General features: G+C 48.5%; 2 protein-coding genes across 4 annotated transcripts in view; one reads left to right on the top strand and one right to left on the bottom strand.

The window, feature by feature from the left end:
* The window catches only part of LOC140418131 (copine-6-like), a 581759-nt gene that overhangs the window by 319430 nt on the left and 242798 nt on the right, over nt 1-19531 (top strand). The window lies entirely within an intron of this gene.
* LOC140418129 (copine-6-like) overlaps nt 1-19531 on the bottom strand; it is a 111541-nt gene that overhangs the window by 1138 nt on the left and 90872 nt on the right. The window contains exons 8-9 of the mRNA XM_072501542.1: nt 6546-6679; nt 988-1224 (exon numbers count right to left, since the gene is read on the bottom strand). Coding sequence (XP_072357643.1) covers nt 988-1224; nt 6546-6679 — 371 coding nt within the window. The remainder of the gene's footprint in view (nt 1-987; nt 1225-6545; nt 6680-19531) is intronic.

Below are 19531 nucleotides of genomic sequence, written 5' to 3'. Positions count from 1 at the left end.
AACTCCGAAGATTTCAGACCATAATCTAGGCACATCTCCAAACATTTCAGACCATAATCTAGGCCCAACACCTAGGATTTCAGACCATAATCTAGACCCAACTCCAAGGATTTCAGACCATAATCTAGGCCCAACGCCGAGGATTTCAGACCATAATCTAAGCCCAACACCTAGGATTTCAGACCATAATCTAGACCCAACTCCAAGGATTTCAGACCATAATCTAGGCCCAACGCCTAGGATTTCAGACCATAATCTAGGCCCAACACCTAGGATTTCAGACCATAATCTAGGCCCAACTCCAAACATTTCAGACCATAATCTAGGCCGAACTTCTCTGATCATAGAATTTAGAGTGCAGAAGGAGGCCATTCGACCCATTGAGTCTGCACCAGCCCTTGGAAAGAGCACCCTACTTAAGCCCATGCCTCCACCCTACCCCGGTAACCCCACTTAACCTTTGGACACTCAGGGGCAATTTAACACGGCCAATCCACCTAACCTGCACATCTTTGGACTGTGGGAGGAAACCGGAGCACCCGGAGAAAACCCACGCAGACACGGGGAGGACGTACAGACTCCACACAGACAGTGACCTGAGGCTGGAATTGAACCCGGGTCCCTGGAGGCAGCAGTGCTAACCACTGTGCCACCAGAGCCGCCCTGCCTATAATCTAGGTTCTACTAAATTTGCAGCCTATAATATGGGTTCAACCCCCAGAGCTTCAACCCATAAACTAGGCCCAACTCCATGGATTTGAGACCATAATTCAGCCCAGAATCTACGCCCAACTCCTTGGATGTGGGACCATAAAGTAGGCCGAACGCCTAGGATTTCAGACCACAATTAGGCCCATATCCCGGGAATTGAGTCCAAAATCTAGGCCTGACTCCCTGGGATTTAACGTGTGAGGTAGGCCCAGAAACCTGCAGGCGGGAGGGCAGACAGAGACAGACCGCGAGAGACGCCCGAAGAGGAGGTCGTACCTTCTTGAAATCCCGGAACGGGACGAACTGCACGATGTCCCGGACGGCCGCCCGGTCGCGGGTGGAGAGCAAGATCCCGTCGTCGCCGTCCAGGGTTCGCATGTCGGTGAAGTCGGCGTTGCCCACACCCACGATGATGATGGACATCGGGAGGTGAGAGGCCTCCACGATGGCGTCCCGCGTCTCCCCGATATCGGTCACCACGCCGTCCGTCAGGATCAGGAGGATGTAGTACTTCTGGAGGGGAAGGGGGGGAAATGAGGAACGTCAATAGCGGCTCCAACCGACTGCCCAGGAAAATGCCACCCAAGTCCATCGCAAACCCATCCACCTGCATTCCCGAACCGCTCTTTTACAAACTGGCACACCCTCTGCGGCAGCCTCGCATTGCAGGAGTAGGCCATTCAGCCCTCTCCACCCTCAGTGCCCCTCGGCCAGCTCTTCCCCCCCCCCCCCCACCCACCCCCAACCGCATATCTCTGCAAATTATTCCCCATTGAGTATTTCTCCCATTCCGCGCGGGGACCTGCTCCTAGCGTCCTCTCAGACCTTCCTGATCACAATTCACCGTGTTTTTGAAAAAAATACTTCCGCCCTTACATTCATCGGAAGAAAAACAAAAATCACAAATTCTGCACTCTCACAACAATTTATACTCCGTGGGAAAAGGGTGCTCACTGATTGACAAGTCCGCACTGATTGGCCGGGTCAAGGAGAAGGTAACTTGCGACGATAGGCACCCGTCTGAGTAACCATCAAAAAAAAAATGTGCAGGTCTTGAGCAGATCCCTTTTGTCTGCAGAGAATGGCGACGAACGAAACGAAGCTTCGAGCAAGCATAAATAGGCCCCGCCATGACCGACGGCCATCGCTTGGTCACCGGTAGAGCTGTCGGAGGACTTGATGCAAAAGTGCCGCCCGCTTGCCAAATCGCATCCAACATCGGCATATACGAACAGAGGAATTGAGAGCTGGGACTGGGCCATCCTCTCGAACATGCTCCCCCCCCACAAACAATAAAATCACGGCTGATCTAATTGTAACTTCAACACCGCATTCCCACCCCTGTCACGAGGGGTGTGGGTGGAGCGTGACGGGGGGAGGGGGAGGTGGTGCGATGAAATCGATATCAGCCGTGATATTATTGAATGGCGGAGTAGGCTAGCATCGTCTTTTGAGGGAGAAAGTTCCAGTGAGTCACTGCCCTCTGGGCAAAGAAAAAAAATCTCTCCTCAGCCTCATTCGAAAAGGGCGCCCCCCCCTTATTTTTAAACTGAAGCTGGTTCCAGATTCTTCCACAAGAGGCAGCATCCTCTCCACATCCACCCTGGCGATAACCCCCTCAGGATCTTAAATGTCTCAATCAAGTCGCCCCTGTGATAAATTTAGAACTTTCAGATGTACGATATTGTAGGCAGTTGGTGTGGTAAGGGTGAACAGTCTGGGTTAGTGTGTGTTTGACAGCTGCAGTCACGTTTTAAGAGAATCCTGCTTTGAAAGATTGGGAGCCGGGGTGTAATTAAGGACCAATAAAAAGCTTAAACTCGTGCGGTTTTGTTTGAATTAAGGGGCGGGGGGGTCCCTGTGGAGTTAATTAATTAGATTTCAGCTTGGTAAGATGATGTACTTACTCGGAGGGCTGATGTACGAGGAGAGATTGAGTCGGTTGGGATCATATTCATAAGAACATAAGAACTAGGAGCAGGAGTAGGCCATCTGGCCCCTCGAGCCTGCTCCGCCATTCAATGAGATCATGGCTGATCTTTTGTGGACTCAGCTCCACTTTCTGGTCCGAACACCATAACCCTTAATTCTTCAAAAAACCATCTATCGTTATCTTAAAAACATTTAATGAAGGAGCCTCTACTGCTTCGCTGGGCAAGGAATTCCATAGATTCACAATCCTTTGGGTGAAGAAGTTCCTCCTAAGCTCAGTCCTAAATCTACTTCCCCTTATTTTGAGGCTATGCCCCCTAGTTGTGGATAATGTTGTGGAGGAGAATGCTGAGCTCCAGGTAAATAGATTAGATGGCATTGAGGTACGTAGGGAAGAGGTGTTGGCAATTCTGGACAGGCTGAAAATAGATAAGTCCCCGGGACCTGATGGGATTGATCCTAGGATTCTCTGGGAGGCCAGGGAAGAGATTGCTGGACCATTGGCTTTGATTTTTATGTCATCATTGGCTACAGGAATAGTGCCAGAGGACTGGAGGATAGCAAATGTGGTCCCTTTGTTCAAAAAGGGGCATAGAGACAACCCTGGCAACTATAGACCGGTGAGCCTCACGTCAGTAGTGGGTAAAGTCTTGGAGGGGATTATAAGAGACAAGATTTATAATCATCTAGATAGGAATAATATGATCAGGGATAGTCAGCATGGCTTTGTGAAGGGTAGGTCATGCCTCACAAACCTTATCGAGTTCTTTGAGAAGGTGACTGAACAGGTAGACGAGGGTAGAGCAGTTGATGTGGTGTATATGGATTTCAGCAAAGCGTTTGATAAGGTTCCCCACGGTAGGCTATTGCAGAAAATACGGAGGCTGGGGATTGAGGGTGATTTAGAGATGTGGACCAGAAATTGGCTAGCTGAAAGAAGACAGAGGGTGGTGGTTGATGGGAAATGTTCAGAATGGAGTTCAGTCACAAGTGGAGTACCACAAGGATCTGTTCTGGGGCCGTTGCTGTTTGTCATTTTTATCAATGACCTAGAGGAAGGCGCAGAAGGGTGGGTGAGTAAATTTGCAGACGATACTAAAGTCGGTGGTGTTGTCGATAGTGTGGAAGGATGTAGCAGGTTACAGAGGGATATAGATAAGCTGCAGAGCTGGGCTGAGAGGTGGAAAATGGATTTTAATGTAGAGAAGTGTGAGGTGATTCACTTTGGAAGGAATAACAGGAATGTGGAATATTTGGCTAATGGTAAAGTTCTTGAAAGTGTGGATGAGCAGAGGGATCTAGGTGTCCATGTACATAGATCCCTGAAAGTTGCCACCCAGGTTGATAGGGTTGTGAAGAAGGCCTATGGAGTGTTGGCCTTTATTGGTAGAGGTATTGCGTTCCGGAGTCGGGAGGTCATGTTGCAGCTGTACAGAACTCTGGTACGGCCGCATTTGGAGTATTGCGTACAGTTCTGGTCACCGCATTATAGGAAGGACGTGGAGGCTTTGGAGCGGGTGCAGAGGAGATTTACCAGGATGTTGCCTGGTATGGAGGGAAAATCTTATGAGGAAAGGCTGATGGACTTGAGGTTGTTTTCGTTGGAGAGAAGAAGGTTCAGAGGAGACTTAATAGAGGCATACAAAATGATCAGGGGGTTGGATAGGGTGGACAGTGAGAGCCTTCTCCCGCGGATGGATATGGCTGGCACGAGGGGACATAACTTTAAACTGAGGGGTAATAGATATAGGACAGAGGTCAGAGGTAGGTTCTTTACGCAAAGAGTAGTGAGGCCGTGGAATGCCCTACCTGCTACAGTAGTGAACTCGCCAACATTGAGGGCATTTAAAAGTTTATTGGATAAACATATGGATGATAATGGCATAGTGTAGGTTAGATGGCTTTTGTTTTGGTGCAACATCGTGGGCCGAAGGGCCTGTACTGCGCTGTATTGTTCTATGTTCTATGTTCTATGCTTTCACCCGCCAGTGGAAACAACCTGCCCGCATCCATCCTATCTATTCCCTTCATAATTTTATATGTTTCTATAAGATACCCCCACATCCTTCTAAATTCCAACGAGTACAGTCCCAGTCTACTCAACCTCTCCTCGTAATCCAACCCCTTCAGCTCTGGGATTAACCTAATGAATCTCCTCTGCACACCCTCCAGTGCCAGTAAGTCCTTTCTCAAGTAAGGAGACCAAAACTGAACACAATACTCCAGGTGTGGCCTCACTAACACCTGATACAATTGCAGCAGAACCTCCCTAGTCTTAAACTCCATCCCTCTAGCAATGAAGGCCAAAATTCCATTCGCCTTCTTAATCACCTGCTGCACCTGTAAACCAACTTTTTGCGGCTCATGCACTAGCACACCCAGGTCTCTCTGCACAGCGGCATGTTTTGATATTTGCTGGAGTGAAGAAGAATGAGGGGGGATCTCATAGAAACCTATCGAATTCTAACAGGACTGGACAGGGTCGATGCAGGAAGGATGTTCCCGATGGTGGGGTGTGTCCGGAACCAGGGGCGGGATTCTCCGACCCCCCCCGCCGGGTCGGAGAATCGCCGGGGGCTGGCGTGAATCGCGCCCCCGCTGGTTGCCGAATTATCCGGCACCGGATATTCGGCGGGAGCGGGAATCGCGCCGCGCCGGTTGGCGGGCCCCCCCACCCCGGCGATTCTCCGGCCCGCGATGGGCCGAAGTCCTGAGTGGATAGTCAGAGGCTTTTCCCCAGGGTAGAGGGGTCAATTACTAGGGGGCATAGGTTTAAGGTGAGAGGGGCAAGGTTTAGAGTAGATGTACGAGGCAAGTTTTTTACGCAGAGGGTAGTGGGTGCCTGGAACTCGCTACCGGAGGAGGTGGTGGAAGCAGGGACGATAGGGACATTTAAGGGGCATCTTGACAAATATATGAATAGGATGGGAATAGAAGGATACGGACCCAGGAAGTGTAGAAGATTGTAGTTTAGTCGGGCAGCATGGTCGGCACGGGCTTGGAGGGCCGAAGGGCCTGTTCCTGTGCTGTACATTTCTTTGTTCTTTGTTTGTTTGAAGTCCCGCCGCTGTCAGCCCTCGCCAGCTGGCGTGGATTGAACCACCTTTGGGGCGGCGCGATGCCGGACTGATTTGCGCCGTTTTTGGCGCCGGTCGGCGGACATCGCGCCGATATCGGCGAATCCCGCCCCTGGGGTCACAGTCCGAGGATGCGGGGAGACCATTTCGGACTGAAATGAGGAGACATTTCTTCACCCAGAGAGTGGTGAGCCTGTGGAATTCGTTACCACGGGAAGTAGTTGAGTCTAAAACAGTGTCTAGTTTCAAGAAGCAGTTAGATACCGGACTTAGGGCAAAGGGGATCAAAGTGGGGAAGGTCGGGACAGGCTATGATCAGCCATGATCGTAATGAACGGCGGAGCAGGCTGGAGGGGCTGAATCTTCTCTGTTTCTATGTAATTACTTGCTGTCCATGTCTCTGAGCCTTTAGTGATTCATGGACACAGACGCCCAGATCCCTCTGCAATCTTAGAGCTTTGCAACTTCTTACCGTTGTGATAATAAGCTTCTTTTGGGGATTTGCGACCCCCCCCCCCCGCGCCCCGCCCACAAGCGGCCGTCGTGTTTCTCGCACCAAAATGTACGGGCGGGGTTTTCCGCAGCCCCCCCCCCCCCCCACCCCCCCCTCCGCAGTCGCATTGGCGGCCGAAGAGGCCCTGATGCGAGGAGAGATGCGCGCTCTCTCTCCCTCTCTCTGAGCAGGGGGACAGGATGGGGTCTGTGCCGGGGCGGGGGGGGGGGGGGGTGGCGGGGGGGGTCTGCAAGGTCTCAGGCACAGCACGAACCACACACACACTCTCGCCTCCTCCCCCACCCCCCCCCCCACCCCCCCCCGTCACCTACCGAGGCGATCTTGGTCTGCATTTCCTCCTGGGCGAGTTTGCTGATCCTCAGGATAATCGGGGAGACATTGGTGGGTCCGTACAGTTTGATCTTAGGCAAGCATCTCTGGTAAGCAGTAATCACACCCTTAATCTCTGATTCAGAGACACAGAAAGAGAGAGGGAGACAGAGGGAGATTTCAGTCAAACTGGCCCACCCTTGAGTGAAACTGTGTGGGATTGAGTGCACGAGTGTGTACGTGTGTGTGAGTGTGTGTTTGAGAGTGTGTCTTTGAGAGTGTGTGTTTGAGAGCGTGTGCGAGTGTGTGTTTGAGAGTGTGTGCGAGTGTGTGTTTGAGAGTGTGTGCAAGTGTGTGTGTGCGAGTGTGTGTTTGAGAGTGTGTGTTTGAGAGTGTGTGTTTGAGAGTGTGTTTGAGAGCGTGTGCGAGTGTGTGTTTGAGAGTGTGTGCGAGTGTGTGTGTGCGAGTGTGTGTTTGAGAGTGTGTGTTTGAGAGTGTGTGTTTGAGAGTGTGTTTGAGAGCGTGTGCGAGTGTGTGTTTGAGAGTGTGTGCGAGTGTGTGTTTGAGAGTGTGTCTTTGAGAATGTGTCTTTGAGAGTGTGTGTTTGAGAGTGTGTGTGAGTGTGTGTTTGAGAGTGTGTCTTTGAGAGTGTGTGTTTGAGAGTGTGTGTTTGCGAGTGTGTGTTTGAGAGTGTGTGTTTGAGAGTGTGTGTTTGAGAGTGTGTGTTTGAGAGCGTGTGCGAGTGTGTGTTTGAGAGTGTGTTCGAGTGTGTGTTTGAGAGTGTGTGCGAGTGTGTGTTTGAGAGCGTGTGCGAGTGTGTGTTTGAGAGTGTGTGCGAGTGTGTGTTTGAGAGTGTGTCTTTGAGAGTGTGTCTTTGAGAGTGTGTTTGAGAGTGTGTGTGAGTGTGTGTTTGAGAGTGTGTCTTTGAGAGTGTGTGTTTGAGAGTGTGTTTGCAAATGTGTGTTTGAGAGTGTGTGTTTGAGAGTGTGTCTTTGAGAGTGTGTCTTTGAGAGAATGTGTTTGAGAGTGTGTGCGAGTGTGTGTTTGAGAGTGTGTGCGAGTGTGTGTTTGAGAGTGTGTGCAAGTGTGTGTTTCAGAGTGTGCGAGTGTGTATTTGAGAGTGTGTGTTTGAGAGTGTGTGCGAGTGTGTGTTTGAGAGTGTGTGCGAGTGTGTGTTTGAGAGTGTGTGTTTGAGAGTGTGTGTTTGAGAGCGTGCGCAAGTGTGTGTTTGAGAGTGTGTGCGAGTGTGTGTTTGAGAGTGTGTCTTTGAGAGTGTGTCTTTGAGAGTGTGTTTGAGAGTGTGCGTGAGTGTGTGTTTGAGAGTGTGTCTTTGAGAGTGTGTGTTTGAGAGTGTGTTTGCAAATGTGTGTTTGAGAGTGTGTGTTTGAGAGTGTGTCTTTGAGAGTGTGTCTTTGAGAGTATGTGTTTGAGAGTGTGTGCGAGTGTGTGTTTGAGAGTCTGTGCGAGTGTGTGTTTGAGAGTGTGTGCAAGTGTGTGTTTCAGAGTGTGCGAGTGTGTGTTTGAGAGTGTGTGTGAGTGTGTGTTTGAGAGTGTGTGAGAGTGTGTGTTTGAGAGTGTGAGAGTGTGTGAGTGTGTGTTTGAGAGTGTGTGCGGGTGTGTCTTTGAGAGTGTGTGTTTGAGAGTGTGTACGAGTGTGTGTTTGAGAGTGTGTGTTTGAGAGTGTGTCTTTGAGAGTGTGTGTTTGAGAGTGTGAGCGAGTGTGTGTTTGAGAGTGTGTGCAAGTGTGTGTTTGAGAGTGTGTGCAAGTGTGTGTTTGAGAGTGTGTGCGAGTGTGTGTTTGAGAGTGTGTGAGTGTGTGTTTGAGAGTGTGTGCGGGTGTGTCTTTGAGAGTGTGTGTTTGAGAGTGTGTGTGAGTGTGTGTTTGAGAGTGAGTGTGAGTGTGTGTGTGAGAGTGTGTGTTTCAGATGTGTGTGTTTGAGAGTGTGTCTTTGAGAATGTGTGCGAGTGTGTGTTTGAGAGTGTGTGCGAGTGTGTGTTTGAGAGTGTGTGCAAGTGTGTGTTTGAGAGAGTGTGCGAGTGTGTGTTTGAGAGTGTGTGCGAGTGTCTGTTTTTGAGTGTGTGCGAGTGTGTGTTTGAGAGTGTGTGCGAGTGTGTGTTTGAGAGTGTGTGCGAGTGTGTGTTTGAGAGTGTGTGTTTGAGAGTGTGTGTTTGAGAGCGTGCGCAAGTGTGTGTTTGAGAGTGTGTGCGAGTGTGTGTTTGAGAGTGTGTCTTTGAGAGTGTGTCTTTGAGAGTGTGTTTGAGAGTGTGCGTGAGTGTGTGTTTGAGAGTGTGTCTTTGAGAGTGTGTGTTTGAGAGTGTGTTTGCAAATGTGTGTTTGAGAGTGTGTGTTTGAGAGTGTGTCTTTGAGAGTGTGTCTTTGAGAGTATGTGTTTGAGAGTGTGTGCGAGTGTGTGTTTGAGAGTGTGTGCGAGTGTGTGTTTGAGAGTGTGTGCAAGTGTGTGTTTCAGAGTGTGCGAGTGTGTGTTTGAGAGTGTGTGTGAGTGTGTGTTTGAGAGTGTGTGAGAGTGTGTGTTTGAGAGTGTGAGAGTGTGTGAGTGTGTGTTTGAGAGTGTGTGCGGGTGTGTCTTTGAGAGTGTGTGTTTGAGAGTGTGTACGAGTGTGTGTTTGAGAGTGTGTGTTTGAGAGTGTGTCTTTGAGAGTGTGTGTTTGAGAGTGTGTGCGAGTGTGTGTTTGAGAGTGTGTGCAAGTGTGTGTTTGAGAGTGTGTGCAAGTGTGTGTTTGAGAGTGTGTGCGAGTGTGTGTTTGAGAGTGTGTGAGTGTGTGTTTGAGAGTGTGTGCGGGTGTGTCTTTGAGAGTGTGTGTTTGAGAGTGTGTGTGAGTGTGTGTTTGAGAGTGAGTGCGAGTGTGTGTGTGAGAGTGTGTGTTTCAGATGTGTGTGTTTGAGAGTGTGTCTTTGAGAATGTGTGCGAGTGTGTTTGAGAGTGTGTGCGAGTGTGTGTTTGAGAGTGTGTGCAAGTGTGTGTTTGAGAGAGTGTGCGAGTGTGTGTTTGAGAGTGTGTGCGAGTGTCTGTTTTTGAGTGTGTGCGAGTGTGTGTTTGAGAGTGTGTGCGAGTGTGTGTTTGAGAGTGTTTGCGAGTGTGTGTTTGAGAGTGTGTGCGAGTGTGTGTGCGAGTGTGTGAGTGTGTGTTTGAGAGTGTGTGCGAATGTGACTTTGAGAGTGTGCGTGAGTGTGTGTTTGAGAGTGTGTGCGAGTGTGTGTTTGAGAGTGTGTGCAAGTGTGTGTTTGAGAGTGTGTGCGAGTGTGTGTTTGAGAGTGTGTGCAAGTGTGTGTTTGAGAGTGTGTGTGAGTGTGTGTTTGAGAGTGTGTGCGAGAGTGTCTTTGAGAGTGTGTGCGAGTGTGTTTGAGAGTGTGTGCGAGTGTGTGTTTGAGAGTGTGTGCAAGTGTGTCTTTGAGAGTGTGTGTGAGTGTGTTTGAGAGTGCGTGCGAGTGTGTGTTTGAGAGTGTGCGCAAGTGTGTGTTTGAGTGTGTGCGAGTGTGTGTTTGCGAGTGTGATTTTGAGAGTGTGTGCGAGTGTGTGTTTGAGAGTGTGTGCAAGTGTGTGTTTCAGTGTGTGTGCAAGTGTGTGTTTGAGAGTGCGTGCGAGTGTGTGTTTGAGAGTGTGTGTTTGAGAGTGTGTGTTTGAGAGCGTGTGCGAGTGTGTGTGCGAGAGTGTGTGTTTCAGATGTGTGTGTTTGAGAGTGTGTCTTTGAGAATGTGTGCGAGTGTGTGTTTGAGAGTGTGTGCGAGTGTGTGTTTGAGAGTGTGTGCAAGTGTGTGTTTGAGAGAGTTTGCGAGTGTGTGTTTGAGAGTGTGTGCGAGTGTCTGTTTTTGAGTGTGTGCGAGTGTGTGTTTGAGAGTGTGTGCGAGTGTGTGTTTGAGAGTGTTTGCGAGTGTGTGTTTGAGAGTGTGTGCGAGTGTGTGTGCGAGTGTGTGAGTGTGTGTTTGAGAGTGTGTGCGAATGTGACTTTGAGAGTGTGCGTGAGTGTGTGTTTGAGAGTGTGTGCGAGTGTGTGTTTGAGAGTGTGTGCAAGTGTGTGTTTGAGAGTGTGCGCGAGTGTGTGTTTGAGAGTGTGTGCAAGTGTGTGTTTGAGAGTGTGTGTGAGTGTGTGTTTGAGAGTGTGTGCGAGAGTGTCTTTGAGAGTGTGTGCGAGTGTGTTTGAGAGTGTGTGCGAGTGTGTGTTTGAGAGTGTGTGCGAGTGTGTCTTTGAGAGTGTGTGTGAGTGTGTTTGAGAGTGCGTGCGAGTGTGTGTTTGAGAGTGTGCGCAAGTGTGTGTTTGAGTGTGTGCGAGTGTGTGTTTGTGAGTGTGATTTTGAGAGTGTGTGCGAGTGTGTGTTTGAGAGTGTGTGCAAGTGTGTGTTTCAGTGTGTGTGCAAGTGTGTGTTTGAGAGTGCGTGCGAGTGTGTGTTTGAGAGTGTGTGTTTGAGAGTGTGTGTTTGAGAGCGTGTGCGAGTGTGTGTTTGAGAGTGTGTGCGAGTGTGTGTTTGAGAGTGTGTGCGAGTGTGTGTTTGAGAGTGTGTGTTTGAGAGTGTATGTTTGAGAGCGTGTGCGAGTGTGTGTTTGAGAGTGTGTGTGAGTGTGTGTTTGAGAGTGTGTCTTTGAGAGTGTGTCTTTGAGAGTGTGTTTGAGAGTGTGTGTGAGTGTGTGTTTGAGAGTGTGTCTTTGAGAGTATGTGTTTGAGAGTGTGTGCGAGTGTGTGTTTGAGAGTGTGTGTTTGAGAGTGTGTGTTTGAGAGTGTGTTTGAGAGCGTGTGCGAGTGTGTGTTTGAGAGTGTGTGCGAGTGTGTGTTTGAGAGTGTGTCTTTGAGAATGTGTCTTTGAGAGTGTGTGTTTGAGAGTGTGTGTGAGTGTGTGTTTGAGAGTGTGTCTTTGAGAGTGTGTGTTTGAGAGTGTGTGTTTGCGAGTGTGTGTTTGAGAGTGTGTGTTTGAGAGTGTGTGTTTGAGAGTGTGTGTTTGAGAGCGTGTGCGAGTGTGTGTTTGAGAGTGTGTGCGAGTGTGTGTTTGAGAGTGTGTGCGAGTGTGTGTTTGAGAGTGTGTGTTTGAGAGTGTGTGTTTGAGAGCGTGTGCGAGTGTGTGTTTGAGAGTGTGTGCGAGTGTGTGTTTGAGAGTGTGTCTTTGAGAGTGTGTCTTTGAGAGTGTGTTTGAGAGTGTGTGTGAGTGTGTGTTTGAGAGTGTGTCTTTGAGAGTGTGTGTTTGAGAGTGTGTTTGCAAATGTGTGTTTGAGAGTGTGTGTTTGAGAGTGTGTCTTTGAGAGTGTGTCTTTGAGAGTATGTGTTTGAGAGTGTGTGCGAGTGTGTGGTTGAGAGTGTGTGCGAGTGTGTGTTTGAGAGTGTGTGCGAGTGTGTGTTTGAGAGTGTGTCTTTGAGAGTGTGTCTTTGGGAGTGTGTTTGAGAGTGTGTGTGAGTGTGTGTTTGAGAGTGTGTGTTTGAGAGTGTGTGTTTGAGAGCGTGTGTTTGAGAGTGTGTGTTTGAGAGTGTGTTTGCAAATGTGTGTTTGAGAGTGTGTGTTTGAGAGTGTGTGTTTGAGAGTGTGTGTTTGAGAGTGTGTGTTTGAGAGCGTGTGCGAGTGTGTGTTTGAGAGTGTGTGCGAGTGTGTGTTTGAGAGTGTGTGCGAGTGTGTGTTTGAGAGTGTGTGTTTGAGAGTGTGTGTTTGAGAGCGTGTGCGAGTGTGTGTTTGAGAGTGTGTGCGAGTGTGTGTTTGAGAGTGTGTCTTTGAGAGTGTGTCTTTGAGAGTGTGTTTGAGAGTGTGTGTGAGTGTGTGTTTGAGAGTGTGTCTTTGAGAGTGTGTGTTTGAGAGTGTGTTTGCAAATGTGTGTTTGAGAGTGTGTGTTTGAGAGTGTGTCTTTGAGAGTGTGTCTTTGAGAGTATGTGTTTGAGAGTGTGTGCGAGTGTGTGGTTGAGAGTGTGTGCGAGTGTGTGTTTGAGAGTGTGTGCGAGTGTGTGTTTGAGAGTGTGTCTTTGAGAGTGTGTCTTTGGGAGTGTGTTTGAGAGTGTGTGTGAGTGTGTGTTTGAGAGTGTGTGTTTGAGAGTGTGTGTTTGAGAGCGTGTGTTTGAGAGTGTGTGTTTGAGAGTGTGTTTGCAAATGTGTGTTTGAGAGTGTGTGTTTGAGAGTGTGTGTTTGAGAGTGTGTCTTTGAGAGTATGTGTTTGAGAGTGTGTGCGAGTGTGTGGTTGAGAGTGTGTGCGAGTGTGTGTTTGAGAGTGTGTGCAAGTGTGTGTTTCAGAGTGTGCGAGTGTGTGTTTGAGAGTGTGTGCGAGTGTGTGTTTGAGAGTGTGTCTTTGAGAGTGTGTCTTTGGGAGTGTGTTTGAGAGTGTGTGTGAGTGTGTGTTTGAGAGTGTGTGTTTGAGAGTGTGTGTTTGAGAGCGTGTGTTTGAGAGTGTGTGTTTGAGAGCGTGCGCGAGTGTGTGTTTGAGAGTGTGTGCGAGTGTGTGTTTGAGAGTGTGTCTTTGAGAGTGTGTTTGAGAGTGTGTGTGAGTGTGTGTTTGAGAGTGTCTTTGAGAGTGTGTGTTTGAGAGTGTGTTTGAGAGTGTGTGTTTGAGAGTGTGTCTTTGAGAGTGTGTCTTTGAGAGTATGTGTTTGAGAGTGTGTGCGAGTGTGTGTTTGAGAGTGTGTGCGAGTGTGTGTTTGAGAGTGTGTGCAAGTGTGTGTTTCAGAGTATGCGAGTGTGTGTTTGAGAGTGTGTGTGAGTGTGTGTTTGAGAGTGTGTGAGAGTGTGTGTTTGAGAGTGTGAGAGTGTGTGAGTGTGTGTTTGAGAGTGTGTGCGGGTGTGTCTTTGAGAGTGTGTGTTTGAGAGTGTGTACGAGTGTGTGTTTGAGAGTGTGTCTTTGAGAGTGTGTCTTTGAGAGTGTGTGTTTGAGAGTGTGTGCGAGTGTGTGTTTGAGAGTGTGTGCAAGTGTGTGTTTGAGAGTGTGTGCAAGTGTGTGTTTGAGAGTGTGTGCGAGTGTGTGTTTGAGAGTGTGTGAGTGTGTGTTTGAGAGTGTGTGCGGGTGTGTCTTTGAGAGTGTGTGTTTGAGAGTGTGTGTGAGTGTGTTTGAGAGTGAGTGCGAGTGTGTGTGTGAGAGTGTGTGTTTCAGATGTGTGTGTTTGAGAGTGTGTCTTTGAGAATGTGTGCGAGTGTGTGTTTGAGAGTGTGTGCGAGTGTGTGTTTGAGAGTGTGTGCAAGTGTGTGTTTGAGAGAGTGTGCGAGTGTGTGTTTGAGAGTGTGTGCGAGTGTCTGTTTTTGTGTGTGTGCCAGTGTGTGTTTGAGAGTGTGTGCGAGTGTGTGTTTGAGAGTGTTTGCGAGTGTGTGTTTGAGAGTGTGTGCGAGTGTGTGTGCGAGTGTGTGAGTGTGTGTTTGAGAGTGTGTGCGAATGTGACTTTGAGAGTGTGCGCGAGTGTGTGTTTGAGAGTGTGTGCGAGTGTGTGTTTGAGAGTGTGTGCAAGTGTGTGTTTGAGAGTGTGTGCGAGTGTGTGTTTGAGAGTGTGTGCAAGTGTGTGTTTGCGAGTGTGTGTGTTTGAGAGTGTGTGCGAGAGTGTCTTTGAGAGTGTGTGCGAGTGTGTTTGAGAGTGTGTGCGAGTGTGTGTTTGAGAGTGTGTGCGAGTGTGTCTTTGAGAGTGTGTGTGAGTGTGTTTGAGAGTGTGTGCGAGTGTGTGTTTGAGAGTGTGTGCGAGTGTGTGTTTGAGAGTGTGTGCAAGTGTGTGTTTGAGAGAGTGTGCGAGTGTGTGTTTGAGAGTGTGTGCGAGTGTCTGTTTTTGAGTGTGAGCGAGTGTGTGTTTGAGAGTGTGTGCGAGTGTGCGTTTGATAGTGTGTGCGAGTGTGTGTTTGAGTGTGTGCGAGTGTGATTTTGGAGTGTGCGAGTGTGTGTTTGAGAGTGCGTGCGAGTGTGTGTTTGAGAGTGTGTGTTTGAGAGTGTGTGCGAGAGTGTCTTTGAGAGTGTGTGCGAGTGTGTTTGAGAGTGTGTGCGAGTGTGTGTTTGAGAGTGTGTGCGAGTGTGTCTTTGAGAGTGTGTGTGAGTGTGTTTGAGAGTGTGTGCGAGTGTGTGTTTGAGAGTGTGTGCGAGTGTGTGTTTGAGAGTGTGTGCGAGTGTGTGTTTGAGAGTGTGTGTTTGAGAGTGTGTGTTTGAGAGTGTGTGTTTGAGAGCGTGTGCGAGTGTGTGTTTGAGAGTGTGTGTGAGTGTGTGTTTGAGAGTGTGTGTTTGAGAGTGTGTCTTTGAGAGTGTGTTTGAGAGTGTGTGTGAGTGTGTGTTTGAGAGTGTGTCTTTGAGAGTGTGTGTTTGAGAGTGTGTTTGCAAATGTGTGTTTGAGAGTGTGTGTTTGAGAGTGTGTCTTTGAGAGTGTGTCTTTGAGAGTATGTGTTTGAGACTGTGTGCGAGTGTGTGTTTGAGAGTGTGTGTTTGAGAGTGTGTGTTTGAGAGTGTGTTTGAGAGCGTGTGCGAGTGTGTGTTTGAGAGTGTGTGCGAGTGTGTGTTTGAGAGTGTGTCTTTGAGAATGTGTCTTTGAGAGTGTGTCTTTGAGAGTGTGTGTGAGTGTGTGTTTGAGAGTGTGTCTTTGAGAGTGTGTGTTTGAGAGTGTGTGTTTGCGAGTGTGTGTTTGAGAGTGTGTGTTTGAGAGTGTGTGTTTGAGAGTGTGTGTTTGAGAGCGTGTGCGAGTGTGTGTTTGAGAGTGTGTGCGAGTGTGTGTTTGAGAGTGTGTGCGAGTGTGTGTTTGAGAGTGTGTGTTTGAGAGTGTGTGTTTGAGAGCGTGTGCGAGTGTGTGTTTGAGAGTGTGTGCGAGTGTGTGTTTGAGAGTGTGTCTTTGAGAGTGTGTCTTTGAGAGTGTGTTTGAGAGTGTGTGTGAGTGTGTGTTTGAGAGTGTGTCTTTGAGAGTGTGTGTTTGAGAGTGTGTTTGCAAATGTGTGTTTGAGAGTGTGTGTTTGAGAGTGTGTCTTTGAGAGTGTGTCTTTGAGAGTATGTGTTTGAGAGTGTGTGCGAGTGTGTGTTTGAGAGTGTGTGCGAGTGTGTGTTTGAGAGTGTGTGCAAGTGTGTGTTTCAGAGTGTGCGAGTGTGTGTTTGAGAGTGTGTGCGAGTGTGTGTTTGAGAGTGTGTCTTTGAGAGTGTGTCTTTGAGAGTGTGTCTTTGAGAGTGTGTTTGAGAGTGTGTGTGAGTGTGTGTTTGAGAGTGTGTGTTTGAGAGTGTGTGTTTGAGAGCGTGTGTTTGAGAGTGTGTGTTTGAGAGCGTGCGCGAGTGTGTGTTTGAGAGTGTGTGCGAGTGTGTGTTTGAGAGTGTGTCTTTGAGAGTGTGTCTTTGAGAGTGTGTTTGAGAGTGTGTGTGAGTGTGTGTGAGTGTGTGTTTGAGAGTGTGTCTTTGAGAGTGTGTGTTTGAGAGTGTGTTTGCAAATGTGTGTTTGAGAGTGTGTGTTTGAGAGTGTGTCTTTGAGAGTGTGTCTTTGAGAGTATGTGTTTGAGAGTGTGTGCGAGTGTGTGTTTGAGAGTGTGTGCGAGTGTGTGTTTGAGAGTGTGTGCAAGTGTGTGTTTCAGAGTGTGCGAGTGTGTGTTTGAGAGTGTGTGTGAGTGTGTGTTTGAGAGTGTGAGAGTGTGTGAGTGTGTGTTTGAGAATGTGTGCGGGTGTGTCTTTGAGAGTGTGTGCGAGTGTGCGTTTGAGAGTGTGTGCGAGTGTCTGTTTTTGAGTGTGTGCGAGTGTGTGTTTGAGAGTGTGTGCGAGTGTGTGTTTGAGAGTGTTTGCGAGTGTGTGTTTGAGAGTGTGTGCGAGTGTGTGTGCGAGTGTGTGAGTGTGTGTTTGAGAGTGTGTGCGAATGTGACTTTGAGAGTGTGCGTGAGTGTGTGTTTGAGAGTGTGTGCGAGTGTGTGTTTGAGAGTGTGTGCAAGTGTGTGTTTGAGAGTGTGTGCGAGTGTGTGTTTGAGAGTGTGTGCAAGTGTGTGTTTGAGAGTGTGTGTGAGTGTGTGTTTGAGAGTGTGTGCGAGAGTGTCTTTGAGAGTGTGTGCGAGTGTGTTTGAGAGTGTGTGCGAGTGTGTGTTTGAGAGTGTGTGCAAGTGTGTCTTTGAGAGTGTGTGTGAGTGTGTTTGAGAGTGCGTGCGAGTGTGTGTTTGAGAGTGTGCGCAAGTGTGTGTTTGAGTGTGTGCGAGTGTGTGTTTGCGAGTGTGATTTTGAGAGTGTGTGCGAGTGTGTGTTTGAGAGTGTGTGCAAGTGTGTGTTTCAGTGTGTGTGCAAGTGTGTGTTTGAGAGTGCGTGCGAGTGTGTGTTTGAGAGTGTGTGTTTGAGAGTGTGTGTTTGAGAGCGTGTGCGAGTGTGTGTGCGAGAGTGTGTGTTTCAGATGTGTGTGTTTGAGAGTGTGTCTTTGAGAATGTGTGCGAGTGTGTGTTTGAGAGTGTGTGCGAGTGTGTGTTTGAGAGTGTGTGCAAGTGTGTGTTTGAGAGAGTGTGCGAGTGTGTGTTTGAGAGTGTGTGCGAGTGTCTGTTTTTGAGTGTGTGCGAGTGTGTGTTTGAGAGTGTGTGCGAGTGTGTGTTTGAGAGTGTTTGCGAGTGTGTGTTTGAGAGTGTGTGCGAGTGTGTGTGCGAGTGTGTGAGTGTGTGTTTGAGAGTGTGTGCGAATGTGACTTTGAGAGTGTGCGTGAGTGTGTGTTTGAGAGTGTGTGCGAGTGTGTGTTTGAGAGTGTGTGCAAGTGTGTGTTTGAGAGTGTGTGCGAGTGTGTGTTTGAGAGTGTGTGCAAGTGTGTGTTTGAGAGTGTGTGTGAGTGTGTGTTTGAGAGTGTGTGCGAGAGTGTCTTTGAGAGTGTGTGCGAGTGTGTTTGAGAGTGTGTGCGAGTGTGTGTTTGAGAGTGTGTGCAAGTGTGTCTTTGAGAGTGTGTGTGAGTGTGTTTGAGAGTGCGTGCGAGTGTGTGTTTGAGAGTGTGCGCAAGTGTGTGTTTGAGTGTGTGCGAGTGTGTGTTTGCGAGTGTGATTTTGAGAGTGTGTGCGAGTGTGTGTTTGAGAGTGTGTGCAAGTGTGTGTTTCAGTGTGTGTGCAAGTGTGTGTTTGAGAGTGCGTGCGAGTGTGTGTTTGAGAGTGTGTGTTTGAGAGTGTGTGTTTGAGAGCGTGTGCGAGTGTGTGTGCGAGAGTGTGTGTTTCAGATGTGTGTGTTTGAGAGTGTGTCTTTGAGAATGTGTGCGAGTGTGTGTTTGAGAGTGTGTGCGAGTGTGTGTTTGAGAGTGTGTGCAAGTGTGTGTTTGAGAGAGTGTGCGAGTGTGTGTTTGAGAGTGTGTGCGAGTGTCTGTTTTTGAGTGTGTGCGAGTGTGTGTTTGAGAGTGTGTGCGAGTGTGTGTTTGAGAGTGTTTGCGAGTGTGTGTTTGAGAGTGTGTGCGAGTGTGTGTGCGAGTGTGTGAGTGTGTGTTTGAGAGTGTGTGCGAATGTGACTTTGAGAGTGTGCGTGAGTGTGTGTTTGAGAGTGTGTGCGAGTGTGTGTTTGAGAGTGTGTGCAAGTGTGTGTTTGAGAGTGTGCGCGAGTGTGTGTTTGAGAGTGTGTGCAAGTGTGTGTTTGAGAGTGTGTGTGAGTGTGTGTTTGAGAGTGTGTGCGAGAGTGTCTTTGAGAGTGTGTGCGAGTGTATTTGAGAGTGTGTGCGAATGTGTGTTTGAGAGTGTGTGCGAGTGTGTCTTTGAGAGTGTGTGTGAGTGTGTTTGAGAGTGCGTGCGAGTGTGTGTTTGAGAGTGTGCGCAAGTGTGTGTTTGAGTGTGTGCGAGTGTGTGTTTGCGAGTGTGATTTTGAGAGTGTGTGCGAGTGTGTGTTTGAGAGTGTGTGCAAGTGTGTGTTTCAGTGTGTGTGCAAGTGTGTGTTTGAGAGTGCGTGCGAGTGTGTGTTTGAGAGTGTGTGTTTGAGAGTGTGTGTTTGAGAGCGTGTGCGAGTGTGTGTTTGAGAGTGTTTGCGAGTGTGTGTTTGAGAGTGTGTGCGAGTGTGTGTTTGAAAGTGTGTGTTTGAGAGTGTGTGTTTGAGAGCGTGTGCGAGTGTGTGTTTGAGAGTGTGTGTGAGTGTGTGTTTGAGAGTGTGTCTTTGAGAGTGTGTCTTTGAGAGTGTGTTTGAGAGTGTGTGTGAGTGTGTGTTTGAGAGTGTGTCTTTGAGAGTATGTGTTTGAGAGTGTGTGCGAGTGTGTGTTTGACAGTGTGTGTTTGAGAGTGTGTGTTTGAGAGTGTGTTTGAGAGCGTGTGCGAGTGTGTGTTTGAGAGTGTGTGCGAGTGTGTGTTTGAGAGTGTGTCTTTGAGAATGTGTCTTTGAGAGTGTGTGTTTGAGAGTGTGTGTGAGTGTGTGTTTGAGAGTGTGTCTTTGAGAGTGTGTGTTTGAGAGTGTGTGTTTGCGAGTGTGTGTTTGAGAGTGTGTGTTTGAGAGTGTGTGTTTGAGAGTGTGTGTTTGAGAGCGTGTGCGAGTGTGTGTTTGAGAGTGTGTGCGAGTGTGTGTTTGAGAGTGTGTGCGAGTGTGTGTTTGAGAGTGTGTGTTTGAGAGTGTGTGTTTGAGAGCGTGTGCGAGTGTGTGTTTGAGAGTGTGTGCGAGTGTGTGTTTGAGAGTGTGTCTTTGAGAGTGTGTCTTTGAGAGTGTGTTTGAGAGTGTGTGTGAGTGTGTGTTTGAGAGTGTGTCTTTGCGAGTGTGTGTTTGAGAGTGTGTTTGCAAATGTGTGTTTGAGAGTGTGTGTTTGAGAGTGTGTCTTTGAGAGTGTGTCTTTGAGAGTATGTGTTTGAGAGTGTGTGCGAGTGTGTGGTTGAGAGTGTGTGCGAGTGTGTGTTTGAGAGTGTGTGCGAGTGTGTGTTTGAGAGTGTGTCTTTGAGAGTGTGTCTTTGGGAGTGTGTTTGAGAGTGTGTGTGAGTGTGTGTTTGAGAGTGTGTGTTTGAGAGTGTGTGTTTGAGAGCGTGTGTTTGAGAGTGTGTGTTTGAGAGTGTGTTTGCAAATGTGTGTTTGAGAGTGTGTGTTTGAGAGTGTGTGTTTGAGAGTGTGTCTTTGAGAGTATGTGTTTGAGAGTGTGTGCGAGTGTGTGGTTGAGAGTGTGTGTTTGAGAG

The sequence above is a fragment of the Scyliorhinus torazame genome, chromosome 5 (assembly GCF_047496885.1).
Source record: "Scyliorhinus torazame isolate Kashiwa2021f chromosome 5, sScyTor2.1, whole genome shotgun sequence".
NCBI classification, from domain to species: domain Eukaryota; kingdom Metazoa; phylum Chordata; class Chondrichthyes; order Carcharhiniformes; family Scyliorhinidae; genus Scyliorhinus; species Scyliorhinus torazame.
The sequence above is the reverse complement of the archived record's forward strand: the minus strand, read 5'-3'. Positions and strand labels throughout refer to the sequence as shown.